Source organism: Neomonachus schauinslandi, chromosome 1 (assembly GCF_002201575.2).
Source record: "Neomonachus schauinslandi chromosome 1, ASM220157v2, whole genome shotgun sequence".
Classification (NCBI taxonomy): Eukaryota; Metazoa; Chordata; class Mammalia; order Carnivora; family Phocidae; genus Neomonachus; species Neomonachus schauinslandi.
The window spans coordinates 4,017,204-4,044,976 of NC_058403.1; the positions used below are offsets into that span (position 1 = coordinate 4,017,204).

At 56.0% G+C, this 27,773-nt stretch overlaps 1 protein-coding gene across 2 annotated transcripts; it reads left to right on the top strand.

Annotated features, from left to right (window-relative positions):
* RIPK4 (receptor interacting serine/threonine kinase 4) lies at positions 1 to 25,937 on the top strand. Of its 2 annotated transcripts, none has more exons than XM_021679265.2 (8): positions 1 to 207; positions 9,898 to 10,189; positions 15,151 to 15,299; positions 16,839 to 16,888; positions 19,146 to 19,304; positions 19,992 to 20,095; positions 21,372 to 21,633; positions 23,437 to 25,937. In XM_021679265.2, exons 1-8 carry the CDS (start codon positions 26 to 28, stop codon positions 24,594 to 24,596), a joined length of 2,358 nt encoding a protein of 785 aa, XP_021534940.1. In that variant the 5' UTR covers positions 1 to 25; the 3' UTR covers positions 24,597 to 25,937. The 2 variants fall into 2 exon arrangements, with proteins under 2 accessions (XP_021534940.1, XP_044775297.1); XM_044919362.1 differs by having other exon boundaries at positions 21,375 to 21,633.
* The last annotated feature ends 1,836 nt before the right edge of the window (positions 25,938 to 27,773 follow it).

Genomic DNA, 27,773 nt, shown 5'->3' on the forward strand with positions numbered 1-27,773 from the left:
GCGGGGTGGCGGCGAGACGCGCGCGATGGAGGGCGAGAGCGGGAGCCCGTGGGCCCTGGGTCTGCTGCGCACCTTCGACGCGGGCGAGTTCGCGGGCTGGGAGAAGGTCGGCTCGGGCGGCTTCGGGCAGGTGTACAAGGTGCGCCATGTCCACTGGAAGACGTGGCTCGCCATCAAGTGCTCGCCCAGCCTGCACGTCGACGACAGGTCAGCCGCCCGGGCGGGGGCGCTGGGGCGGGCGACGCGGCCGGGATCCGGGTGCCTGGGATTCCGGGGGTTCTCGTCTCCACCTGGGTCGTCTCCGGAGCACTCGGAGGGACAACCAAGCGCCCGGCGAGGCTGTGAGCTCCCGGCGGTGTCCGCGCCGCTTGCCGGGCCCGAGGGACGCGGAGGCCAGGGTGGCGAGCTACCCACCGGTCTCATTGAGCACTCCGGGTCCCCGACTGCGGCTCCTGCAGGGGACTTCGAGGGGCCGCGTTTGGTGGAAACGTTGTGAGGCGCCCAGCGGTGTTACCTGGCTTCGCGTGAAGCCTCGGATTTTCTGGGCTTTGGACCCGCGCCCCTCGGAGGCGGGTCCCGCCCGCCGGGGACCCGCCTGGGCGCTGCGGTCTGCGCCCGGCTTAGAAAAATTGCCGTGTGGGGATCTGGGCTTTGTGAGTTAGTTAGACTCCGCTCGACTTACTTAGTAATTTACGTTGGAGCACAAATTGGTGTAAGACGGTAATTATTTCGGTCGGAAGTATTGGTCTGGCTTGGCCAGGCTTCCTCGGCGCTACGGGGCTCGGGCTTGGCCTTGGGGTCTGGCAGGCGGCCCAGCGGGTCGTGTTCCGCCCAGCGCCTCCTCGCCACACACTCTAGTTTTAGCTGACTTTATTTCGACACGCAGCCTCTGGGGAGGGGTCTTTACATTGACCTGCTTTGTGGTCGAGCCAGAGCGCCCTCCCTCCTGCACCCCAACCCCCACCCCCAGCTCCAGTCCAAAAGCCAACACAGAACCTGCCTGTCCCGGCCTAACAGGGGTGCTCAAGTTAATGACGATTGGAAAGGACGCAAAGCCACCCCTTAAACTCAGTCGCTGGATTGTGATCTACACATCATTTTCGGGGTGGGAGTGGGAGAGGGGGGTGTCGAGAAGCAGCTCTTTTTTTTTTTGATTCCACCTTTTACATTTGCGTTTTAGGAGTTTATAGGTAAGCTTCGGCTGAGCACATTTAAATGATCATTTGGTGAAAGTTTGCATTCTACCTGGAAGTTGTGTTGTATTCTGTGTGGAGATCTCCCTTACAGAGTCAGTCCCGGACACACAGACTAAAGAAAGCAACTCCCTTTAAACCAAACACGGCCCCTGCTGTCTCAAACACCTGGTTTTTAATCCTTGGCTGACGGAGTGTTGGCGCCTCCAAACCGGTGGGATGGTGGCAGTGCCCTTCTCAGGGGCGGGCTGAGTCCCCAGGCCTAGGATGGGAGGATTGCTGTGCTTCTGCTGCGGCCGCATGCAGTAGAAAATCGGCCCCGTGTGCTTGCCGCCTCGTATTTTCATCCCGGCCTGAGAGATGACACAGTACAGCTCTTGGAGGCTCCTTGCTGTAAGCCTCAAACCCCGCGTTTTGTGGAAACCTCCGTAGAGTGGTGACAGGTGTCATAAAAATAGCACCAACAAAGGTGAAGTGCTGTGCGCCCCGCCCCCCCCCCCCCCCCCCCCCTGCAGATCCTGGGAACTTCTCTGGCCGGGAGGGGCGCTGTGGTTATTTTGACAAAATCCAAACCGCTTTGAATACCAGCTAGTGGTTAGATCCCGAAAGGCAAGACCCTGGCCCTAGCGGCCTTTTTGGGCTCTTGGGGACATGTGTCGGATGGAATCTTCTGGTCAAAGTGAGCTTTATTCATCAACGTTTTTCACGCCCCTTCTTGTGTTGGAAGAGCAAACAAAGTAGGCAAGCTCGTCCCCGGGCTGTCGCATCAGCCTGCATCCACAGACTCTGTGATTTCCAGCCACCAGGCCCTTGTTTCTTGGGTGGCCCAGATGGAGGTAGGGTTTCTCCACTCGGAGGCAGATCACTGAGGATATCGCATAGCCTGGGTGAAAAGTGTTTTGTCCTTTAACTGGAAGCCTTTCCTGCCCTGCCCAAACCAGGCAGGTGGTGGCATGTCCCGGGCGGCCAGGCCGAGGTCAGCATCGCCCAACAGGAAGAGATTCACCTCTTGCACTTTGCGGGCCCGGTAGGGCAGGCTGGAGTTCTGCATTTGCAGTGGTGGCTGATTTCTCTGCTCTTGGTGGGGCCAGCTCCCCTCGGTTAAGGACTGACGTATTCAGCTCGGGGTTCTGGAAGGAATGTGTCAGCACCTCTGGTTGCACTGCAGGCCTGCAGAGTTCCGTCTAGACCTCGAAATGGTGGTTTTGCTACCTGTCCTGCCACATTTTGGCAGGTCGACCCCGACGGTGCTCTTTTGACGAGCTGCCTCCCGTCCCCACCCCGCTATTTGCAAGATGTTCCCTGAAGTGGGGAATAGGATTTTCGTGGAGTTCTGGGAGCAGCCCCCACCCCTGTTGCGGCCCTGGCCCCAGCCTTTATGCCCCGTCTTTGGCCAGATCCCCAGGACCCGCCCCAGGCCCCTCGGAGCTGCAGGCCACCCTCGGGCCTGTGAGCATGTGCAGGGGAGGTCAGGGACTGCACCCTCGAGGATCCCCGGGGGCAGGGGCCAGGGAAGCACCTGCCAAAGGAGCTTCCAAGGGGATCTTCAGGGATTTCACAAGTGATACCCTATAGATCTGTGTTTCCCACTCCCTATGGGCATGTCTGGTGGCTTTGGGGAGACGTGTGACCTCCCTGGCGAACCCTGGTGAGGGGGTCATGAGGGCCAGGGTGGAGTCTAGGGATGGGCCTGTTACCATTGCAGCAAGCACAGTGACCCCACAGGCCCCATTCCTCCAGCCCCCGCCCCTCCCTTGGGCTAAGACGAAGCCCTGAATAACAGAGCGCGTGGCCCCGGCAGCGACGCCATTGGCACCAGCTAGTCCGGACGAGCCCGAGCAAACCCCAGGTTTGCAGCTACAGAGCTGACAATCTGACAAGCCCGTTTCTTGTCGGTTTTAAAAATAGCAGTGTGGGAATCCTCGGAGGCTCCCTGGGAGCATATTCGGGTGGATGCGAGGTGAGAAGGCCTAGCCCAGAGGCACCAGCTAACACGTGATTAAACCACCCATTTTCCCTGCCGTCTTTCCCAAAGCTGGTTCCCGGTCCCCCCTCTCAGGAGCTCTTTGTTCCTGGCTCCCTTTCACCACACCCGACCCTTTCTCTCCCCCTGCAGTGTACTGCCCCTCACCACCACCATTTCATCCCATTCTTTCCCCTTTTCCACGGCAAATGCTCCAGAGAGGGAAGCCTTGGTGTCCCTCACCATTGGCCTGTCTTTGGAATTTCTGACTGAGCGTGAGGCTAGCCCGTGGCTTCTTAGAAAGTATCTTTAAGAGATGGTCTGTCTAATGATATTTCTGCTATTTTCCCCTGCCACGATGCTCTCGCTGGGAGGGAGAGAATACGCTTCAGCCAGCCCTAAGTGAGCAACAAATTGAATTAACGTAAGTGCTATTGAAAAAGAATATTGGACAAATTGAACCCCACCTTGGTCCTGTTAATGCTCAGGTATTTTCCATCTGGGACCAAGAGAGGAGGTCCTGGCATGTGGGGGGAGGTGCTTTGTCCATTCCTCCTGGGAAGCAGAATTAAAAAAGCCTTCCCCAAAGGCTGAAGAAAAGGAGCCCCTTTTGAAACAATCCCAGGAGAGAAATGTGACGCCCGTCCTGCCGAATTGTGCCTGATTTTAGATACTCTGTTCGCGCATCACAATTCTTAGGGTCCTTTAACTAAGACTGAGGTCAGTGGATTCAGGTGGCCTCAAGCTTGACTCCTAACAGCGAAGAAAGGGATTTGATGGTGCAGACTGTGACCCGTGAGCCATGGCCTAGGTGGAGGCTGGAGTTCCGTGCGCTGGGGGCCTCCGGGAGCTCTGGATCTGTAGTTTCTTCTCTGTTGTCTACCTAAACCAGAAACACAGCTTGGAGGGAAAGTATATTTAAACTAAATAATTGCTGTTGACAACAAAACAATTGGTGGTTTCTTTCTGGGTGAGGAGCACTCAGTCCTGTCTGGTGGCTCCCTGAGAGGGCTCATTCCAAGCTCATTGAATTGCAGATGCCGCCCAGGTTATCTGCCTGGGCTGGGGGAGGGTAGCTTCCCTAAGCCCATGGCTCCTGCTGGGGTGTAGGTGGGCGGCGGGGTCCCTGGGGCAATTAAAGAAAAGCTGAGAGGTTGGGGTCATTTGGATTTGGGCTGGGTGCTCACTAGATAGTGAACGGGTTGCAAAATTTTCGTACCAGCCCTTCTGAACAAAACCAATGCTAGCGCTTAGGGGGCCCCGGTCAACCCCACTCCCCAGGCCTGTGTGAGGCATCTCCTCTCTGTGTCCCCTCAAACCTCCACGAGAAGGTTTGTCCTGCAACCCCCCTTCCTTGCCCCAGGGAGGTGTGGTGATGGGTAGGGTCCTCTCTGCTTGAAGGCATGCTGATGGTGTCGTCCGAAGACCGTTTTCCAGGCTAGCTGGTTTTCCTGGATGAAATGTCCTTGCCTGTGTGGTCAGTTGCACAAAGCCTGCCTGGCATTCTTCCGGAGAGGGCACGGGGCTCTTAGAACACAAGCTGTGATCGGCATTTGGGAGCAAACCAGCACCGGGGGCCCTTTCTGAGTTTTTGAACTAAGGTACGTGCGGTGGGGTCTCTGTTGGGGGGTAAAGGGCCTAGGGATCAGGGGGAGCCGCGCACCTGCTGAACTCAGCTGTTGGGGAAGCAGGGGTGAGTGATGTGCTGCCAGCTGGCTGTTAAGTCGCTAATGAGCTCAACAATCAGAAGTCACCCTGGTTTTAGGTATTACACCCTTTGGGAAATGGAAGAAAACACTTTATTTGCAGAGTAGCTCAGAGCTTCCAGTAAATGAGAAATTCCACCTTGATGTAATTGACTTTGTTCTCAGAATCCGCTCGGGTTATCAGTCAGGCTTGGGTGGAGGGCTCATCTCTGGGTGTCTCACTCGGGAAGATGACCCTCCCTCGTCACTGTCTAGCCGGTAACACCCAAGCCTGTGGGCCAGGAGGGGAGCCTCGCACCGCTCTCCTGCTGCAGGTGGGTCTCTGTGCATCCCGGGGGGGGGGGGGGGGGGGGGGGGCAGGATACAGGCCCGTGCCACAAGGATGCGGTGCCCCATAGACACACACCGCGAGGGGAGGGCGGCAAGCCAGCCACTTTAAAAGAAAATAAAAGGAATAGGAACAGACAAGTTCTAACACTGATTCTTAACCAACTAGGAAACAGAAGTGGCTGCTGATTATTACGTCCTCTTGCTGCTTGGGTGCGAGTGCTGTTAGAAGTGGTAGTTAGTGGGAGTAGTGAGTGTTAGAAGGGGTAGTTGTCCTGGTTTAGTGCAGATAACTAGGTCTTCCGAGGAGGAGGACAGGAGAGATGGGCCCAGGGGTATCATTTTTCTGTCTTTAAATGACCAGCGTTTTCCCGACGCTTGATGCTGGCACCCACCCGCTCCCTCTCTTAGATGCCTGCAGACCCAGGGCACGGGGTTAGGGTCTGCCTCTGTGTGGGTGGGGCCGGCTGACCTGGCCCCCCCCCCCCCCCACGCAGCATTGCACTTTTGTGGGCATTTGGCTTTCCACTGATTGGCCATTTAGCCAGAGTGCTAAGAAAGCAAGCCATGCTGAACTCAGTTTTGTTTTATAGTAATGGCATCTTCATTCCTGATACGTGTTTCACTGGTTCCTAAGGCCACTGGGATTCTTTGCTCCTTGAGTGTGTTCCAAACCAAATTCTCCACTTTCTCCGGGGGTGCTCCCCCGAGCATAGATGAGAAGCCACCCACTGACTCCCGGGAGAGATCCAGGGCGTCCTTGCTAACTCTCTCCTCCACACCCATCAATCGTCCAGTCTCATTGATTCTCCAAAACATGCCCTGTGTTGTGTCTGCCCCGTTCTCTCTCTCTCAGGCAGAGCTTGGGTGCTACTGTCTTTGACGAACAGGGTAACCCGGGGCTCCTCCTTGCCAGCTGGCACTCCTCCCTGGGAAATGTTTTCTAGGTGTATGGGATGCCTGGCAGCATGTAGTCTCAGAGAGGAGGTCAGTCAGAAATGGACTCATTTGGTTGGTACAGTGTTGGACTCTCCCTCAGGCTAGCACATGAGAGCAGGTGCAGGTGTGGGGAGGGTGGGCAGGAGCCGGTGCATCCAGGCTCTGGAAGATCCCCTGCGGCGGGTTCTGGGCTGCTTGTGCTGGAACCTGCATTTTGGGGAGTCCCTGAGGCCACCCCAGCCTGCGGCATGCAAGGCAGTGTGCAGATGCTGGACCTGCTCAGTTCCCAACTGCAGTAGGGTGCATCTGCGTGTGGTTCTGGACCTTTCCTTTAGGAGTTTATTAGAAAGCATGTTCCCCAGCACGCACCTGGGACCTACTCTCCAGGAAAAACAGATTAGCTTTTTTTTATTGGATAAATTTGACATTGTGTAAATTTAAGGTGAATCCTGTGTAATGTTGATACCTTTATATAATGCAATATGGTTGCCCTTGGAACGGTATTTGTCATGTTACATACTTACTGTGTGGAATAAACTATGTTTAATCAACTGTATGTGGCTATTTTCACACTCGTGACAGGTTTGTACCCTTAAACGCCATCAGTCTTATCCCCCCACCCTCTTTCTCCTGGTCACCACCATTTTATTCTTTTTCAGATTCCACATATAAGTGATATCACATAGTACTTTCTCCATCTGGTTTACTTCACTGAACATAAGGTGCTCAAGGTCCATCTCTGTTGTTGCAAATGCCAGGATATCCTCCTTTCTCATGGCTGAGTAATTGTCCATTGTGTGTGAACCACACCTTTTTTTATCCATTTATCCGTTGATGGGCATTTGGGTTGTTTCCATATCTTGGCTATTGTGAATAATGCTGTGATAAACGTGGGTGTGCAGATCTCTTGTGGAAATCTTGTTTTCATTGCCTTTGGGTATCCTCCCAGATGCAGAATCGCTGCATTGTATGACAGTTCTACTTGAACTGTTTTGACGAACATTCATTTTGTTTTCCACAGTGGTTAAATGCATTTACATTCCCACCAAGAGTGTTTCAGGATTTCCCTTTCCTCCACATCCTCACCAGCACCTGTTTCACTTGCGTTCTTGATGCTAGCAGTTCTGACAGGTGTGAGGTGATAGCTCATTGTGGTTTTGATTTTCATTTCCCTGATGGTTAGTGATATTCAATATCTTTTCATGGGCCTGTTGGTCATTATGATGTCCTCTTTGGACAGATGTCTGTTTAGTTCTTCTGCCCATTTTTATTTTTTATTTTTTTAAGATTTTATTTATTTGAGAGAGAGAGAATGAGAGACAGAGAGCATGAGAGAAAGGAGGGTCAGAGGGAGAAGCAGACTCCTTGCTGAGCAGGGAGCCCGATGTGGGACTCGATCCCGGGACTCCAGGATCATGACCTGAGCCGAAGGCAGTCGCTTAACCAACTGAGCCACCCAGGCGCCCCTCTTCTGCCCATTTTTAAATCAGATTTTTTTCTTTAATTAAGTTGTGTTTATTTGTTATCTATTTCGGATATTAACCTCTTATCCATATATGTGGTTTGCAAAATTTTTCTCCCATTTTGTTCCTTGTTTCAAAAGCAGAAGCTTTTGAGTTGGATGTAGTCCCATTTTGCTGATTTTTGCTTTTGCTTGTATTTTGGTATCATGTCCAAAAGATCATTGCCAGGACAGATATTAATGAGCTTCTTCCAATGTTTTCTTCTAATTTTATTGTGGCAGGTCTTATTTTTAGGATTTTGATCCATGTTGAGTTAATTTTTGTGAGTGGTGTGAAATAGGGGTACAACATTATTCTGCATGTGTTTTTCCAGTTTTCTGAGCACCCTGTGTCAAGAAGATTATCTTGTCCTTATTGGGTGTTTGTGGCTCCCTTATTAAATATTAGTTGACCATAGAAACAGAGTAAAATTAAAATAAAGGCTGGGAGTACTTACACAGGAAATTCCAGACTATAGTGGTTTATTTTAAATTTGGCCGAGATGCGCTTAGCTTGGTCTATACTGGGGGTTCTCAGACTTGGCACTGTTCTCATTAGGGCTGGATAATTCTTTGCCTTGGGAGCTCTCTTATGCATTGTGGGATGTCGAGCAGCATCTCTGGCCTCTACCCACTGGATACCAGTGGCAGGCCTGAGCTGTGACGCCCAAAATGTCCCAGACCTTGTTCAGTGTCCCTGGGGGCAAAGCTGTCCGTACGTGAGCATCACTGATCAATACTCAGGGATCCTCTCCCCAAGGCACCCATGTACAGCTTCTTGGCAGATGCTCACATGAGACCCCCGACCGCAGTGGTTGGATGTGTGGGCCGAGGGGCTGAGATCCTCCTGCAGCACCGGTGGCCAAATGGGAGCGGGGCCTGGGCATCTTCATCTCAGCCAGCTTTCTGGGTACGTTCGACCTTGTCCCGTTTTGACAACCACTGATCTAGATGGCACATGATCAAGCCCCGTCCTCCTATGATTCAGCCCTTTTACCTGCATGCACTCTGGGACTTTTGCCCCATAACGCTAACACAGACCAGGATACGGGGACTCCAACCTGTGAGTCCCTGGCCGCACCAGACGAGACCTTAGACCGGGGGCTGGCACACTCTGTGGAGGGCTCGGGAGCAAACGTTTGGAGCTCTGCAGCCCATCGACTCCATGCCACAGCAGCTGGTCTCCATCTCGAGCAGGAAAACAGGCACAGCCGTGTGGCGTGAACGGGTGAGACTGTCTTCCCGTCAGAACCAAGGGCAGGCTGTGCACAGTGCTTGGGGGTCTCTGAAAAGGTTGGACATAGAACTGCCCCATGACCCAGCCGTCCTGCCCAAAGGGTTGAAAACAGGGACGGGGACAGGTATTTGTACACCAGCGTGTCCAGACATACAGCTTCATTCGTCTGATGACGGTACATAAAGTGTGACGTGGTCCTACGACGGAATATTATTCAGCCACGAGAAGAAATGAGGTTTGGACACACGCTACAACACAGCTGAACCATGAGCACATCATGCTGAGATGCTGAGTGGAAGAAGGCGAGACACTGTGTACTGCACTTCTGTGAGATGCGTAGACAAGTTCGTACAGGCAGGAGGTAGCCTGGGGTGAGCGGGGCCGGGAGGACGGGGCTCCTGCTGAATGGACCCAGAGTTCTTGTTGGGCCGATGAACAAGGTGTGGGCGTAGAGCGTGGGATGGGGCACAGCCCTGTGAGTTTACTTGATGCCTTCGAATTGTACACTTACGCATGGTTAAAATAAAAACCCTGTTATGTGTATTTTACTACAACTAAAACAACGGTTTTAGAAAAAGTTGGCTTCCCCGGCTGACATGCCTCTGACATAAGTGTGGGGCTGGATTCAGGGACACTGGGCCAGATGGAGTGTTGGCTTCACAAAGGAGGTGACTAGGGGTCTTCGGACGATGCTTTGTCTCACGGGAGCCTCTCTTCCCTCGTCCCAGGAGAAGGGATTGCCAGCATCAGCCGCCTCGCTCGGTGACCCCAGCGCACAGTGGCTCAGTGCTGCTCCTGGGTTTTCCAATGAGAATTAGCATTTCCTCCTCCTCATGCACAATCACCCACAGAGCACAGAAGCGTCTGGATAGCCGTAGGACTGATGACCTCGGGAGGCCCCGAATGGGATCATGCGACGTGCATGTGGGTCATTTTCTCCAGCCATGGAGCTGGTGGCCTCTGGGCCATGGTGCTATGTGTCAGTGGCTGGGTGAGGACCACGCACGTCTCACGTCTTCCAACTTTTTCAGGGAGCGTGGGGAGCTTCTGGAAGAAGCCAAGAAGATGGAGATGGCGAAGTTCCGCTACATCCTGCCCGTATACGGCATATGCCAGGAGCCTGTGGGCCTGGTCATGGAGTACATGGAGACGGGCTCGCTGGAGAAGCTGCTGGCCTCCGAGCCACTGCCGTGGGATCTGCGCTTCCGCATCATCCACGAGACGGCCGTGGGCATGAACTTCCTGCACTGCATGGCCCCGCCTCTCCTCCACCTGGACCTCAAGCCCGCAAACATCTTGCTGGACGCCCACTACCACGTCAAGGTAGGACTCGCCCGGCACCGTGTGCGGGGCCCAGGCGGCCGGGGCGATACAGGGTGGAGAGGGCATGGTGCTTGGGGGAAGGCACTTGAAGCAAAGGCCTCTGTCAGCATAAGGACTCCAGCGACTCCCAGTCTTGTCGTGGTCACCGTAAGCCCCACAGAATGTGTAGCTGGGAAATGGACCCTTATGCACCTGCTAGATCCTGGAGCAGGAGTCTAAATTCTGGGCACTCTGGAAAAAAGAGCTTACGGGGTTGCAGATTCGGGTCTTCCTGGATGTCTATTGAAATCCGGTTAGGAGTCAGACTGTGGGTGGGCTGTGGGTGGACTGTCTCCATGGGACCGCGGGCTCTGTGGTGACGGCTGCATCCCTTTCGGTGGTCTCAGGGATGGTGGTGGTGGGAGATGCGAGTGTTCCAAAATGGAGTCTCCACGGAAAGAGGCTCCGAAGGGGGCTCATTCTGTCCTCATCATGCGAGGCCTCTGAGGTCTGGTTTTGTTCTTCTTTTTGGATAAGTTTATAAACCACAGAAAAGCATGAGGGATAACAGAGCTAAAAACCAGGTACCAGCCACCTGGAATCACAGTTAATAACGTTGTCAGGTTTGTATTTCTTTGACTATGTCTCTCCTTTGGAGTGCCTGTGTGTCCCGGGTCCTGTGGTGGACACCAGGGCGGGACACGTGTCATGGGTTTTCTCCTTGTGGTGATGCACGCCCGCTCCGGAGGCCCGGGGCCGTGTGCTGGCCTATGGGATGCACCTGCCGCCGCGCTTTCCCCGCACCTGGCCCGAGAGTGAATGAGAAGAATCCCAGAGCAGTGGCCTGAATCCCTTCCTCTTCCCTGTGGGAACCGGTCAGGGAAGGGACTCACCTGTTCAGACACTTAGCTCTTCCTGGCTGGTCACACGGCACTTTCAGGGTCCCCTCCTTTGCTGGCCCGAGGGCCAGGAGGGACTGGAGTTCAGTCTGGCCCTGCCCCCGGTCTCTGTCCGGAAGGAGGGGTGGGACCAGGTGGCAGGCACCTGCAGGCAGCTCCCTGGGCCCCAACTTTGCCGCAGGCCCGGCCAACCCAAGGCCGACGGGGAGACCGCTTTCCACTGCGAACTGTCCCTTGAATGGATGTCGCCCAGAGATCAGATTGTAGCGGGCATATGGAAAATCAGATTGTAGCGGGCATATGGAAATGCTCTCCTGCCAGCAGATGGTCTGGTGTGAATGGGTGCCACGGGGGCTCCCAGGCTTTGCTGGAGCCCCGTTTCCTTCTGGCTGGCATGCTGGCTTCCCGTGTGGACCTTCTGCCCCTGCTGACATTACAGGGTTGTTTCAAGGAGTGTGCGGTCCCCGGGCACCTAGGGAAGCGTGCAGCTTCTGAGCTCGGGCTTGAACACACACAGGACTAAGGAGCAGTGGCAGACCGTGTGGTGTGCCAGAGGTCCTGCCCCCGACAAGGTGCCCTGGGTGGTGGCCTGCTTCCTGCTAAAGCTGCGGCGCGGGGGGTCACACCAGAGGCCAGGGTGGCCCGGCCATCGGTCATCCATCTGCGGGGTGCCGTGCGGGAGATGCGCACAGACCGAGCGTGCGGCGCGAAGGTGGAACAGGTATGGGGCCGCAGGTGCCCCGCAGGCTGCCTGTGGGGTGCGGGGAGGGGTTATTCACAGAACTCCAGCTGGGGGTGGGGGTGCCACGGGGCCGGGGTGCTGGGTCTTCAGAGAGGATCAGGCTTTGCTGCTGGCAGGAGGTGGGGGCACAGGCAGGAAGGTCATGGAAAATTGTAGGCTTCTTAGCGGGAGGGAAAGCAGGAGGCTAAGTTAGATTAGGGGAGGGGGTGCTGAAGGGCGGAAGTGGGGGTCTCCCGGGAGGCCACACCAGGTGTGCAGCGCTGTCACCTGGTGGGTGGGGTCACCGTCTGTGTTGTGAGGGTCAGAGGGGACGAAGTGCTGACAGCTCAGTGCCTGGCCTGCGGACGTGCTTGCTGAGGGCAATGCTCTTGGTACCATTGGGGTTGGTGGCCAGATGGTCATTGTTTGCTCCCCGGGGATGCTGACCTTCGTCCAGGGAGGCCTCCAGTGCTGGGTCCGCAGTAGACACCTGATACTTGCTGTTCCCTGCGTGACACGCTGGGGGCTTGCTTTCCTGGTAGGTCATCCTGCTTTGGCTCTGAGCTTCCTCCGTTTGAACGCTTTTTCCTCCCTCTCCTGTGTGCACGCTGGCTTGGCAGCCTGGCGCTGATGGCCGTTTTAGTAAACGGGTGAAGTTTCTGGAAGAGGCCAGTGCCAGTGGGTCCCAAGGAGCCTGGGGCGACGGGCGGAGCAGAAGCCAGGCGGGAGCGGGTGGAAGCCAGGCCCCGTCTCCGCTGGTGGGACGCGCAGTGACCCTGGGGCTTCCCCAGCGCCCTGAAAGGCCCCCAGGGAGGGGGGCCTGCTCTTCTGTGACCACCGCTCAGCCGCCAACAGACAGATGACATGTTTCCATCACACATTTCCTGACTCTGAGAAATATGGCGCGGAGGGCAGTGTTTGAGCTGCCATGTTGACTGGAAGCTCTGTATTGATCGATCGGCCCCCGGATTTCGGGGCAGTTTGCAGTCTGCGATTATCTGGAGCGATGAGACTTGAATCTGGGATCTTGAAATGAGATCATAAGTTGTCAGCCTCCCCCCTCCCCTTTGGGCCCCTCAAGACTGCCTTTCTGTACCCAGCAAGGATGATTGGAGCTCAACCAACTACCTACTTTGCAAAATGCATTAAAGAGACTTAATATTAAATTAATACTTGATGTTAGTATTAACTAAGTGAAATACCAAGGGAGCAAGCCCATTTCAAGTTGAAAACGAAATAGCTTAGTTTATTGTTTTTTTTTTTTTTTTTTTAAATAGGCTCCACATCCAACGTGGGGCTTGAACTCATGACCGAGGTCAAGAGTCACATGCTGCACCCACTCAGCCAGCCAAGTGCCCCCTGAAATGGTTTAGTTTAAAATCTCAGGCTCCTTCAGGTCCAGTTTGCCCAGACCAGACCATATCCAGAGGGACCCTGAGGGTCCTGTTCCCCTGTGGTCCGACAGGCCTTTCTCTCTAAGCCAGCACAGCCCTGATCAGCCCCTTCCTTGGTCTCGTCTGGCTGGGCCCAGAAGGTGAAGGGCCCATGTCCTGGGGGCACCTGTGAGCACTGAGCAGTACTGAGGCGGACACTGAATGTGAAAATGTGTTCGCAAATTATGGGGCGTTTGCTGTATACACGATAGACACTGGGATGGCCTGGGCCCCGGTGTCGAGGATCAGGGCAGACAGTCAGGCCCTGGGCAGGACAGGCGGGAAAGGGCCAGAGGAGAAATCCGGTGGGGAGGGGGTGGGGCGCGGAGGTCAGCGGCCACCAGAGAATTCGGATTTCTGATTTGCATTTTGATGCCATAGCTTTTACATGGAATTTATGCTTATTTTCTTACATCAAGGACGTTTTGAGGTGGCTGGCTGTACCTGCAAACAACTCGAAAGGCCTTGAGCCGGCAGAGCGGGGGGGGGGGGGGGGACGGGGTGAGGCCCCTATAACCCAGTCGGTCTCCGCTTACGAATTTAAAAGGTTGAAGCGGCTGAGAGTTTGAACTGAAACATTGGCACTCGTCCACTTGGAGAGGCACAATGCCCGGCTCTTTCGGCCCTGAGCTGCTTTGTGGATCTGCCGGGCAAGGCGGTGGGCGGGGAGTTTCTTGAAGGCCCACACGGCAGGCAGCGAGCAGCCAGGGGCCCAGGAACCGCCAGGCTGCACATGGAGAGCCAGGCCCCGTCCTGCCCCCGTTCTGTCCCATCCACTCTCCACAGGTGTGGTCAGGGAGCCCTTGCAGGACCGGGGGACCGGGCGTAAATTCTCCCTGTGTTCAGCGGTGCTGACTCCAGGCTGTGGGCTCCCCTCGAGGGCACGGCAAGCCCAGAAGTCAGGCCCGACTCAGCCCCATTCCCTATCCCTCCATCCATGCGTTTGAGGAGGGGCCCTGGAGTTCATTAGAAGGCTTCACAATAATTCATAAGCCTTGGAAGAGACTTTAAAGGGGCAGTTTTCCATGTGGGTCCCGAGTCCCTTTGTGCCAGTGAGTGTGACCTAAGCCCACACACAGCGCTTCAGCTGCCGTCCAAGGTTCCTGATTTACACAAGAGGGGGGAGCTGTGGGGAGATGGTGACGCCCCCCTCACTGTGGGGTCCGCTGAGCTTCCTGAGCTTTCCGGACACCTTGGCCCAAAGGAGAGGAGGAGACAGAGGTGGGGGGGGGCCTCTATAGCTGGGGTCCGGGCCTCCTTCAGGTGGGTGGGCCCCGCACAAGGAGGAGATGTGCGTCACACATTTTATGTGGATGCCTTGTGTTGGGTGAAGGAGCCAGCAGGTGTCCGTTGATGACACGCCGTTCCAGGTGGAGGCATGCCCCCTCGAGGTTGCATGGTGTGTGTTTTGTTTGCTTTAAGGGGCATCTGAAGGCATATTTCCCTTTAAAGAGCGTGCTGCCACCTGCCCACCTCCCCAGCAGGGCTGCAGCCTAACCAGTGGCCTCAGCAGCGGGCCTTGCTTGTCACATGTCATCTGAAAACCTGAAAACTCGAAGGATTGCTTTTCTCCTGTAGGCCGATTCGGGCTGTCCCCGGTGGCAGGCGTTAAGATTGTAATCTTCTTGAGTTCTGTCTCCCAGTGAATTCCTTCCTTAAAGCGTAATCTTTCCCCTGCCCGTCAGGCTCCCCCTGGCCGGGACTCGGTTCTTCCGAAGCTGGCTCTGCCTTCCTGTCTTCCCCAGAGGAGCACAAGGCTGGCCCTCCGGTGCGGGTTCCCGAACGCACCTGCACGGCCTCACTGGGACGGGGCCATGCGACACTGCAGAGGGGAGGGGTTGATAAAGCCCCCAGACAGCAGCCCTCGGTGCCTCCCCCTGCGCGGCCCCAGCAAAGCTTGCTGAGCCCTGTCTCATTGCTGTGTTGCAGATTTCCGATTTTGGGCTGGCCAAGTGCAACGGGCTGTCCCACTCCCATGACCTCAGCATGGATGGCCTGTTCGGCACCGTCGCCTACCTCCCTCCGGAGCGCATCCGGGAGAAGAGCCGGCTCTTCGACACCAAGCACGATGTGTACAGGTGTGTGACAGGTGTGCGTGCGGCCCAGCCGGGGCTCTGCACCTTGATTCTTCGTGCCCCGAGTGCCAGCTTTCCTAGGGGCTGCTCGGTGTGGTGAGAGGTGAGATACAAGGTTCGGTCCAAATGAAAGGGTTCGGGGTTTTTAGCTGGTAGGTCCAGGCTGCCCCAGGTGTGCGAGACCACCGTCCCCTGCCGGCCGGGTTGGTGCCAGTTAGAGACAGTTATGGAACCAGACCGGTGGCTCCTGCACTGTGAAAGCTCCGGGGTTTCCATAAAGTGGGGTTTTTATAGCTTGTCCGCCGCTCTCAGTGCTCTGTGTCTCCATGTGCGTGGATTTGGATGCCTAAGCCGGGCCCCTCTGGCCCAGCAGCTTATGCTCCTAATGTCACTTACCTTTGACAGAGGAGCACAGACTCGCCGGGGGCCGTCCACAAACCAGCGTCCGTGGGATTTAGGTACTCGAGAATAATCCCCACGTCACTGGAGCCATCCCTTTTCCAATTGCAAAGGTCTTACCCAGACCTGTTGGGAGTAGAAAAGAGGGAGGGAGGGAGGGTGCACCTAAGCCCCTCATTGTGGCTCTTGGCTTACGCATGGTGACTGTGACCCTGAGCCCCAGAGCACGAAGCTTCGCCTTTGTGACATCGCCCACGCCCGGAGTGCTGGCAGCCGGTTGGACAGTCAGCCTTGTGCGTGTGCTGTGCTGGGCTCTGAGCTGTCCATCCACTGTCAGTGGTACCGGGCAGCGGGGGGTGGGGGCAGTCCCAGCTTGTAGAATTTGGGGAGAATAAGGTTCTGTGTTTGTTTTGGAGTTGAGAGTTTCAGCTTTTGAACTTGCAGCCTTCAGTTACTTTTCCATGGAGAATTCTTGGCATCTCTATCAATAGCCACTCTCAGCTCAGTGCAGCATGCTGGTGCGGTGTTTGGGCTCCTGGTTTTGTTTTGTTTTTTAAAAATGTATTAGACTGTGCTTTTTTGGGAGGGTATATTCAGAGTAATTTTATACACTATAGAGATATAGAGAGAGAGAGCGAGAGAAAGTGTATGTATAATTTCTACCAACCAAGAAAGGGCCCCCGGAAGGTCAGCCGGCCCGGCTCTTGTGTTCTCTGCCCAGCCTTGTGTGACACCTCGGCGAGCAAGCTCCTCGCACCGCCCAGAGCCGGCGTCAGCGTCTTGCGCCCTGTGCCTGCCGGAACTTGGGGGGAATTAAGCAGACACAGGCCCTTCTGCCCATGAGCCGACGGTCCAGCCGCAGAGCGGCGTTCCTTTCCCTTTGCCCCCCCCCGCCCCGCGCGGTTTGAGCCGGCACGAGGCCGCGTGGCAGGGTCGTGTCTGTTGGGTGGCATCTGAGCTGCCACCCTGCTCCGCGGGGAGAGCGCCTGTGTACCAAGCCCGTGAAAAACATCTTGGTGTCCTCTCTCCCTCCCTCTCCCACTCCCTTGCTTTTGAAGACTCCGGAGTGGTTTCCTTCCAGCCTGCTGCCGTGTGGGTGGGCCTCTGGCTCACAGCTACTGACCTGGCTGATTTTCCTTCCAGCTTTGCCATTGTGATCTGGGGTGTGCTCACACAGAAGAAACCGTTTGCAGGTGAGTGGCCTTGTCCTTGGGCGCAGTGCGTCCGTCCGTCCTGGGACAGTGCGGTGTGCCGTGCGTGGTCCCGTCTCTGAGCTGTGCCTGCAGTCGCCTTCCTGCAGGGATGGGGGGCTTGCTCTGGGCCGTGAAGCCGGCGGGACCCTCCTGGGGGGGCCGTGGGGTTGCTGCTCCATCCCGCCCAGCACGTCCTCACAGAGCCACGGCCCACACGGCAGGCCTCTCTGTCCGGAGACGAGCAGTCCTGCAGCATAATTCACAGACAAGAAAAGGCTGCTGTCTGAAGGGGTCTGTTCAGTGCGTTTCTTTTTTTAGGTGCCTGGTGATTCTTCTGTGTGTGTGTGTGTATATGTGTGATGTAATATACGTGACATAAAACTTACCCTTTTATCCATTTGAAGTGTCTAATTCGGGGGCATCAAGTGCATTTGCTGGTGTATAGTCACCCCCACTGCGTACTCCCAGAACATTCCCACCCCCCCCGAAGGAAACCCCCTGCCCATGCAGCAGCCCCTCCCCATTCCCCCCCGCCCCGCCGCCCCCCAGCCCCTGACGACTGCCTAGCTGCTTTCTGTCTCTCTGGATTTGCCAGCTGTGGATATTTCCAGCCAAGTCTTTCTTTTTTAATTTAAATATGATAAAATACATATAAAATGTACCATCTTATCCGCCTTTAAGTGTGCGGTTTTGTGGTATGAGGCACATTCACCCTGCTGGGCAGCCAGTCTCCAGGATGGCTGGGTGGGTTTGGCACCGATGTGTCCCCAGCGCCCCCCTCGAGGGCTGCGACGTCTTGTCCCCCTTCAGGCGACTGCTGTTCCGATGTCTGTCCTCAAAGTGCTAATACCTTGACGTGTTATAGAAACCAAGGACTTTTAACCCTCATTGTTTTCCTCCACGGGCATATGTGGGTCACTCATGCTGTTTTGCAGTTTGACCAGAAAGATCTGAAAATTCAGAGCAGAGTCCGTGTGTGGCCCCAGGTCTGGGAGTCCCGTCCTACCTAGTGTGCGTGTGTGTGCCTATTGTCTGCCTCCCTGACTCCTCCACCTCCGTGGAGGCCGTGGTCTGAGATTGTCTGACAGACACGATGCCCAAGGCCAGGCGCATGACATGAACATCCAGAGCCAAGGCCTGAGTGTTTTATCGCTTGGGACGTAGGGGAGTTCAAGGTACGGGAGCAAATGGTGTTTCTTGAACCTTTTCCATCTGTTTGGCAGCAGAAAGTCTTCCAGGTGTTTACTTCACTTTCGTTTTACTCAGAGGGCCTGCTAGGCTTTGGAAGCGTGTGTTAGAGAAATAACGTGTAGCTGCCCGAGACAGCTATTGCACAAGATTCAACGGGAAGGCGGCATGGAGCGGCGGAGTAGGATCCTGGCAGGTGGCGGTGGGGACTTGGGGCCAGTCTTCCACACCTGCTGACATGGGTCTGCTGCCACGGCAGAGCTCCCGTGCTGTGGGCGAACTGGGAACTGCAGAGGGGTGGGGGGCGCCGGGAACAGGAAGCTCGGGGTCCAACCTGATGGACATTGTGGTTTTAGGCTGAGCAGAGAAAAAAGTCTGGCTCACTGAGGGTCACCTTGGGCCCCTTGGTCTGTGCCCAAGGTTATGATGATAGTAGTGAGTCCATCGTGCTCATGAAGGTCACAGAGGGGGACAGGTGGGGCCCCACATTATGAACTGCAGGCGAAAAGGCCCCCGTTTACGCACCCCAGACCTGAGCACGCTTTGAGGAGGCCGGGCGTCCTGGCCAGCGTCGCTGTGGCCAGCTCCCTGCACAGGCCCCCCAACCCCGCCGGGGCCTGCGCCTTGGTGTAGAAATCAGAGTTTGGGAAGAGTTGTGCGTCATCACAGGGAGATTTGGGTTCACTTGGAGGCTGGACCACGTGACTTCATGATTTATAAGTGTTGCCTCCCTTTGGCACGCACGGGCCACTTTGGAACATGTCTCATCAGTTTTCTCCTTTGAACCCCGCTTTCCTTTGAGTTGGATGCCCAGAAAGATCTGCCCTGTGATACAGCACCCTGGTTCCATTGGGTACATTGTAGGGAGTTTCTAAAACCTGGAAAAGGGAGCACAGACATGCCCTGGAAGATCCAGGATTAGAGAGCGCTCCGTGCTTTGCCAAGGAGGTGGAGTGGTCTCCCGGGTGACGTTTGGGGATGGCGTTGGTGACACACCGCCCTCCTCCGGAAGGTGAAACAGCCTCCAGCCCCGCGGAGCTGCCCTGACTCGCGTGCTTCTCCCTGGCAGATGAGAAGAACATCCTGCACATCATGGTGAAAGTGGTCAAGGGCCACCGCCCAGAGCTGCCGCCCGTGTGCCGAGCCCGGCCGCGAGCCTGCGGGACCCTCCTGCGCCTCATTCAGCGGTGCTGGCACGGGGACCCACGCGAAAGGCCCACCTTCCAGGGTGAGTGCGCAGGGCCCCGGGACCTGCCGCTTGACTGCTGTGCTGGTGACACGGGAGAGAGTAGACGGGCAGGAGTGGGACGGAGAGCAGACCCAGGTGCACGGACAGGCTGCCCACTGGCCCGGGGCCTGCCAGCGCCTGGGGCTGGCATGCCGGGGACAGTTGCAGCCTGCTGCCCAGAGTGTCCCGTGCTTGCTGCTGCGAGTTCGGATACGGCGGTGCATCTTTAGGGGGCTGATGGGACCACTCCCTTGAGGCTTTCTTTGCGTCTCTCTTGGGGTCTTGTGCCCCTGGAATGGATGCATCCTCGTGGTAGGAAAGTGATTCTGATGAAGTTAGGATTGGTCGTTACATTGAAAACACACTGGGGAGACTATAGGGGCCTCACCTGCCAGGAGCCGGCCACCCCACCACCGTGGGCACATGCGCTGGCGGCGAAACCAGAACGCCGTGGGTCCTCCTTGGAGTCGGGCAGACCCTGCTAGCGGTGGCTGACAGGAGGCCCCGGAGTGGCCCGCGACATCCGCTGGGCCAGCGGCCTGGGAAGCCGCGGTGCCGGCCAGCCCCCTGGGGTGCGGCGTCCCAGCTGCTGCCTCTTCGGTCCCCGCCCGAGGTCGCATATTTACGTAGTGAATGTGGAAGTCATTGTCCGAGTGACGTGCCCTGTTTTGTTGTCGCCCCAAAAAGAAATTACTTGTGAAACCGAGGACCTGTGTGAGAAGCCTGATGGTGACGTGAAGGAGACGGCACAGGATCTGGACGCGAAGCAGCCCCTGGAGCCCAAGAGCCCGGTAACAGCCACCTTCTTGGACATCATTTCTCGGGGGCCACTCTCCTTTCCGCAGGCTCCCCTGCCAGCCCGGACCGGCCCCTCGGGTCATCTGGCACGCGGAGCCCTGTCCCAGGCCAGTTGGCCTCGTGCTCGGGAGCCAGCCCTGGGGTCCCACATGCAGGAGCAGGAGGGCAGGTCGCATGGCCGGCCTGGCAACCCTGGGTGCCTTTCCTGCCCAACTGCATGCCGTCTCCACCTCCGGTCTGTGGTTCAGAATGGACAGTGTGGGCCCACACTTGACTTTGGAGGGCCAGTGGTCAGATGCTCTTTGAGCCAGGGGAACCGATGGCCCTCGTGGGAGGGGGTCTGGGCTCTGCTGATCTGGCTATCTCTGCTCCCCTGACTTGGACATCTGGCCACTTTGTAACTGCCGCTCATAAATGGTTTGCTCTAGGAGAACCACATAGTTCCGTGAGGTACGATGACTAACCCCAAAGGCTAGGGCTCAGTAGGCCCCGGGGGTGGCGAGGCCGCGGCAGACTCGTAACGGGAAGCCTGACGTGTTATCTGATATTGGGTGATGTATCCCAGGCCATCTGTGCAAGGCCGGGAGATAAGTATGCGTTCAAGGCGTGCCCACTGTCTGAACATAAAGGGGCATGTGTGTGAGCAAAGGTGCCTGGGGGAGGCGACCTGGCCACTGATAAGGAAGAGCAAGGCGCCCAGTTCAAGGGTGTGACTGCACCGAGCCACCAGGTCAGAGCAGATCTGCAGTTCCCAAGGACACGGAGGACTGGGGACAAGTGGGTTTGAATTGGGGCGAGTCCACAGCCGCCCTCGGGCTTAATCCCTCACTGGAAATCTGCCTTTCTGGAAGCCCGGTAGGGACACCTTCGAAAAGGCCCTGTCGGTGCATACGGATTGGATTGGCCCTGTTGTCGCGGTAGCTGGGCCCGCCCCTTGCACTTGCCCCCATGCCCCAGCCCCTGTCCCATGTCCTTCCTTTCTTACCAATGCTGGCCTGCCGGGGTGGACATGGCCCAGCGCTCAGGCTTCACATGCTCCCGGCGCCGTCATGTCCCACCCCGCTCGATGGGCTTCCCGTGTCTCTCCAGTCCGTCTTTGCTCACAGTGTGTCTGCGCCCGGTGGACTCTGGGCTCCCTGCTGCTGTGCATGTCACGAGGGGCCGAGCACCCTGTGTGGCTGCCTGGGCACCCAGTGCCCCCTCGCCCTCCTCCTGCACAGCCTGTGTCCTGGGTGGGGCTCATCCACCCCCCCTCTGCTTGGTTTGCAGAAGCCCGTGTGCACGCCTCTCAAGCGAGCATCCGCGCCAACCTTCGACAGCGACTACAGCCTCTCTGAGCTCCTGTCCCAGCTGGACTCCGGCACCTCTCAGACCCTCGACGGCCCGGAGGAGCTCAGCCGCAGTTGCTCTGAATCGAGGCTGCCGTCGACCAGCAGCGGCAAGAGGCTCTCGGGGGTGTCTTCTGTCGACTCTGCCTTCTCCTCCAGAGGGTCACTGTCCTTGTCATTTGAGCGGGAGCCTTCAACGGGCGGTAAGCGAGGACCCCATATCCTGGGAAGTGACGTGCTTAATGACGGGGCTGGGGGCAGGCAGTGTGTGTAGGAGTCCGTGTGCAGCTAACAGGACCGGGCACCCAGCTTCTGGACCCAGTCCTTCATTTCTGTATCCGGGAACTAATTGGTCTGGGGCGTCAGCGCATAGCTAGCTCACTGAGCACACATCCAGAGAGACGTGCTGGCTGAGTGGCGGGCTGAGTGGCTCTGTGGGGTGTCACTTCAGAGTAAGGGGAACGGGCCATGCCCCCCGCGGCTGTGCAGGAGGTCTAACCTGTGCCAACCCCAGGTGCCAACCTCTGACCTCAGGTTTGCAAAACCCTGGGTTCTGTCAAGTGATTCCAGCAGGTGAATCAAACCCCACACTCTCGAGATCTCTCTCGTAGAGGCCAGCCCTGTACCCCCTTTTTCTGAAACCCCTTTACTTTCTTATTTGTGAGCTCCCCATTTATTTTAGCCATGCATTACAATGGGTGAGTTGTCCCTAGAGGTTTTAACATATTGGTCCCGTCATCTACCCTCTGTTGGGATGGGGTCCTTCTCAGGTGATCTTACATTTTTATGTTAATTTTGATGGGTTTTCCTTCAGAAGGGGGTTTTCCTGCCCCTGGCCCAAATGCTGGTCCCTGGGCACAGGGCTGGTGCTTGCTGGAGCTCCCTTGCAGCCCTCCCTCCTTCCCCCCGCCCCCACCCTGGGAGGGTAAGATGCGGTCCTGTCCTGCGCCCAGGGTGCCGCAGCCCCACAAGGCAAATACGGATGACCACGCTCAGGGCGGTGGTGGCATAGGGGTGGCTGAGTGCCCGAGGGCCGTGGACAGAGTGCGGACCCCAGCAGGAGGGGACGTTTGTTTTTCCCGGGGCATCAGGGAATTCTTCCTGGAAGGGAGGGCTTTTCCTGCATGGTGTGAACCTCCTGGGATTTTTAGAATGGAATATTTGGGGCAAAAGAGGGCATTCTGGGTTGAGGAAATGTCTTACAAAGACAGCTCGCTGGGCAGGGCCCAGCTGGACAGCTTGACTGGGTGATGAGACTGAACAGGAAAGAGATTCCCCATCTCTGGGGGAGAAGTATGTCGTAGAACTCTCTCTGGGTCTGATACTCTCAGAGGATCAGTTCCTGGCTCCTCTCCAAAGCCTGTGTAAACACACTAACCCAGACTGGGCGGACTGGGTGGGTTGGATTTTCTTGAATTCCATCCTGTACCCCCCACCCCCAAGCAAGTCCCCTGGAGGGAGTTTCACGGAGGGAGGGGTTCTTGCTCCACGCGAATCAGAACCCAGACACTGTAGTAGGACTGACCTTTCCATCATGAATAACGGTCCTTCGGAAACGGGAGAATTCAGTCCCTTGAGAATTGTTTTAGGAAACCTTCACGATGTCTCCAGGACAAGATGCTGCATTTGGAGGCCGGGGCGGGGAGCAGCCAGTGGCCCGGGAAGGGCGCCCCTGGCCTGGGGACTGGGGGCGCCTGCCTGGCCTTTGCGTCTCTTTCCCGTTTCTCTTCTTGATGAAGGACCGTCGGCAATCACTGCCGTTTCTGAGCACACACGGCCGAGGTTTTCATCCTGATCTGATGACCCTACAGGACAGTAGGATGATTTCCCTTTGCCCGAGGTCTCCCCGCTACATCTGAAACCCAATAACACGGCACAGATGGCTCTTGAGTGATTTCAGGCACATGGTGACCCAGAGGCCGCGGGGGAGGTGTGGGCCACATCAGGGCTCCAGCCAGGCCCTGGGAGCGGCCCGCGGCCTGAGCCTCGCATCCCTCTCCCCACAGATCTCGGCACGACAGACGTCCAGAAGAAGAAGCTTGTGGATGCCGTCGTGAACGGCGACACCAGCAGACTGATGAAGATCCTGCAGCCCCAGGACGTCGACCTGGTGCTGGACGGGGGCGCCAGCCTGCTGCACCTGGCCGTGGAAGCCGGGCAGGAGGAGTGCGTCAAGTGGCTTCTCCTCAACAACGCCAACCCCAACCTGACCAACGGGAAGGGCTCCACCCCCCTCCACGTGGCCGTGGAGAAGAGGGTGCGGGGTGTCGTGGAGCTCTTGCTGGCTCGGAAGATCAGCGTCAACGCCACGGACGAGGACCAGTGGACGGCCCTGCACTTCGCGGCCCAGAATGGGGACGAGTGCAGCACTCGGCTGCTGTTGGAGAAGAACGCCTCCATCCACGAGGTGGACTGCGAGGGCCGCACGCCCATGCACGTGGCCTGCCAGCATGGCCAGGAGAGCATCGTGCGCATCCTGCTGCGCCGAGGCGTCGACGTGAGTCTGCAGGGGAAGGACGCCTGGGTGCCGCTGCACTATGCCGCCTGGCAGGGCCACCTGCCCATTGTCAAGCTGCTGGCCAAGCAGCCCGGGGTGAGCGTGAACGCGCAGACGCTGGATGGGAGGACGCCACTGCACCTGGCCGCCCAGCGAGGGCACTACCGCGTGGCCCGCATCCTCATCGACCTGCGCTCCGACGTCAACATGTGCAACCTGCTGTCGCAGACGCCCCTGCACGTCGCTGCGGAGACGGGCCACACGAGCACTGCTAGGCTGCTCCTCCACCGGGGTGCCAGCAAGGAGGCGGTGACGGTGGAGGGCTGCACTGCCCTGCACCTGGCTTCCCGGAACGGGCACCTGGCCACCGTCAAGCTGCTGGTGGAGGAGAAGGCGGACGTGCTGGCCCGGGGGCCCCGCAGCCAGACGGCGCTGCACCTGGCCGCCGCTGGCGGGCACTCGGAGGTCGTGGAGGAGTTGGTCAGCGCCGACGTGCTCAACCTGTCTGACGAGCAGGGGCTCAGCGCACTGCACCTGGCCGCCCAGGGCAGGCATGCCAAGACGGTGGAGACGCTGCTGAAACACGGGGCGCTGGTCAACCTGCAGAGCCTCAAGTTCCAGGGCGGCCACGGCCCCACTGCCACACTCCTCCGGCGAAGCAAGACCTAGCCTGCTGCGCCCGAGACCGGGGCCCCCGTGGGCTTCCTGTCCCATTGCTGTGTTCCACTGTGGGGACAGAAGGATGCTGTGCCGGCCGGTGCCGCTCGCCTTGTCTGTGGCCTGGCGGAACATTGACCGAGCGGGCCAGCGAGAGGCAGGTGGCTGCTGACTCCGGGTTCACGTGGGGCGTCTGCTCGGGCGTGTCACCCTCCGAAGGCAGTTGGTTAGAACGCGCTCGGCTGTCGACCCATTCACCGATCGGCACGCCCGCCGTCAGACGGACGATGGGTCGGAATCATTTCGTTGTGCTCCTTGCTCCTCGCGTGGGCCCCTGGGTGCTCGAGCCGTGGCTAGGAGTGAGTGCGTGCTGTCCTGAGCCGAGCCACCTGTGATGGCCTGGAGCGCAGCAGTCTGGGGAAGCAGGAGCGGGAGGAGCTGTGTCTTTTATCTTCCTACCCAGCGGTAGGCAAAAGAGCCTGTTTCAGAAAGTTTTAGTGGAATTCTTGTTTTGTAGAATATCTTTAATAGACGAACATGGTATTAACTGTTGCTTTAAACTTGTTAAAAACGTTCACGTGCTTGGGTTGTCTGGTCTGTGAAGAACTGAATGTAAAGTAATAAGGTTGGTTTTTAAAAGCAAGCCAACAGTCATCCGACCTGCTCTTTTATGTCCAAATTTGGCAGTCCTTGTGGGTGGCCGCCACGTACCCTGACGGTGCAATTTGCTCTTGCGCATTGCTGGTCGCCTCCAGTGTTCTTTGAGCTCTAGAGCGCCATTTTGGTTTTGGACTGCCATCAGTGTTACCAGCTAGATGGGCCACCTTGCTTGGTGGTTTTCTTCCAGCTCTGAAGTTGGTGAGGTGGTGGTTTGGACGGAGTGCTACCGTCTTGGGGCCTCGCGGGTTGTCTGAGCCGCAGACAAACGCCTACACCGCGTGGGAGCCTTGGCTTTTAGGGCGTAACTCCCGGGGGCGGCTCCAGGACACAGCGGTGCACTCTTGGATGCGAAAGACTGGTTTCTAGCCCCATGCCTTCCTTGGCTCCTGTGTCCCGCGTGGCAGCCCCCGAATGCTGTTCTTTGAGTAGGTTCGCTGCGGGACGCGGCCGTGTGCTCAGATGTGCCCTGTGGCCTGGTGTACAATACAGAGATTGATGTTAATGTACCGTGTATGTTAATATGAATCTGTGCGCAGGATACTTCTTTTCTATGACAGGAAATATCCACTCTGCTTAGAACTGGCTATGTTTTAATACGCCTTGCTCTTTCACGACGTTGAGCTACGGTTGTATATAGGATGTGTGGAAGACACATCGTTCTGTCTGATGTCAATAAAATGAAGCAGTCTTCTACTTTTTTGGTGTCGTTGAGACTACTTCTTCTTCTAAAAGAGCGTAAATAATTTGATTTCTGAAAACCAGAGATTTGAGGCAGTCATGTGCTTGGAGATGCCCTTCTAGAAGGGTACTCTGGGTGCACTGAATTAACCTGTGATGGGAGGGGACAAAGGAAGGGGGAGGGTGGCTCCAGACTTCCTGCCTCCTTAGCTAGGCCCTTCCCCAAGTGTGAACGAGCAGAGACATGATCTAACCTTAGTAGAGGAAGCTCCTCACACCAATGTTTTGATGTCTTTTTAAGCGTTTACAATTCTTATTTTTGTTAAACTTAATTTTGAAATAGTTTCAAGTTATAGGAAAGTTAGAACACATAGAACTCTGGTGTATCTGTTACCCAGAGTCCCCTGTTCATTTACATTTACCTCATTAGCCTGATCATTCTCTTTTCTTTCTCACCCACCCGTTCACCTACCCATGCACCTATTTATCCATCCATCCATCCATCCACCCGCCCATCCATCCATCCATCCAACCATCCATTGACTTGCCCCTCCATCTGTTCACCTTCCCATTTACCCATCCATCCATCCATCCATCCATTGACTTGCCCCTCCATCTGTTCACCTGCCCATTTACCCATCCATCCATCCATTGACTTGCCCACGCATCCATCCATCCATCCATCCATCCATCCATCCATCCATCCATCCATCCAACCATCCTATACGTGTCCTTCCATTCATCTGAGTAGGTTGCAGAGAGTGTGCCCCATCATCCCTAAATACTTCAATATGTATTTCCTAAAAATAAGGACCTTCTACTATATACCACAGGGTACCCATCAAAATCAGGAAATTAACATTGATACAATACCATCATCTAATCCACAAATCCCTTTCAAGTTTTGTTGACTGTCTCAAAAATATTCTTTATAGAAAAAACAACCAATGGGAGCAACCAGCGAATCTTTCTTCCCCCTTTCTGGTTCAGGACACCACCATACTTTGTTGTCCCGACTCCTGAGTCTTTAGTCCTCTGTTCCTCAGTCTTATCTTTTACAACTTTGCCTTTTGGGGGGCAGTACAATCAATTATTTTGTAGAATGTCCTCAATATAGGTTTATCTTAATTCTCACAATTTGCTTTTCTTATGTATTTTGGCACAAATACCACCGATGTGATACAAGGTATAAAGCATAGCTTTCCCTTCTCCCTTTTTAATATTTATTTGTATCAGTATGCAGTTAGGGGTTCCCACTTAATCAGTGGGCTTTACTCCATTATTGTCATTTATTTTCACGTTCAAAGTATCCCCAATTTGGCCAATTCCAGTGCCTTCGTGCTGGTTCTCATGTCCCTTTGATGCATCCCTGTCATTCTTTGAGCACTTCTCGCTTTCTGACACAAGGGGCGTTCAGACTGATCTTGTCCTTCCTCCACCCCAGCCTCAGATACCATCAGGTCTCCAAGGAAAGTGGTTTCTTTTAGTGAAGAATGGTATTTAGACACCAAGATCTGGGGCTTAGATGTGCTCACTGTTCCAGGGGTGTCATTCCCTCTAGGCTTCAGCAGACAGATCTGGAAAAGATTGATAAAACCGACATATATATGGATGCATACAGATCTCTATCATATTAGGAAGCATAGTTTCACATCAGTGCCTTCATTTACAATCCAACACCCCGAGGTTTCATCCCACGTGTCCATATTTGTGTCCACTTTCTCTGATGGTGAGGAGGTTAGTCCCTATCGTCCTGAACATAAGTGTACCTTTGCTCAGCCCCTGCGTGTGTGATAAATCTCCCCGCCACATTCGTTGGCTGCTGCCTCAGCCTATGTGCCTTCACATGGG

What these genes read in the sequence shown, in the direction of transcription:
- RIPK4 (XM_021679265.2), top strand. Translation starts at nt 26, where the DNA reads ATGGAGGGCGAGAGCGGGAGCCCGTGGGCCCTGGGTCTGCTGCGCACC. An exon ending in ACGCCCACTACCACGTCAAG is followed by an intron (nt 10,190 to 15,150) that starts GTAGGACTCGCC and finishes GCTGTGTTGCAG; the next exon opens with ATTTCCGATTTTGGGCTGGC. An exon ending in GCGGGAGCCTTCAACGGGCG is followed by an intron (nt 21,634 to 23,436) that starts GTAAGCGAGGAC and finishes CTCTCCCCACAG; the next exon opens with ATCTCGGCACGACAGACGTC.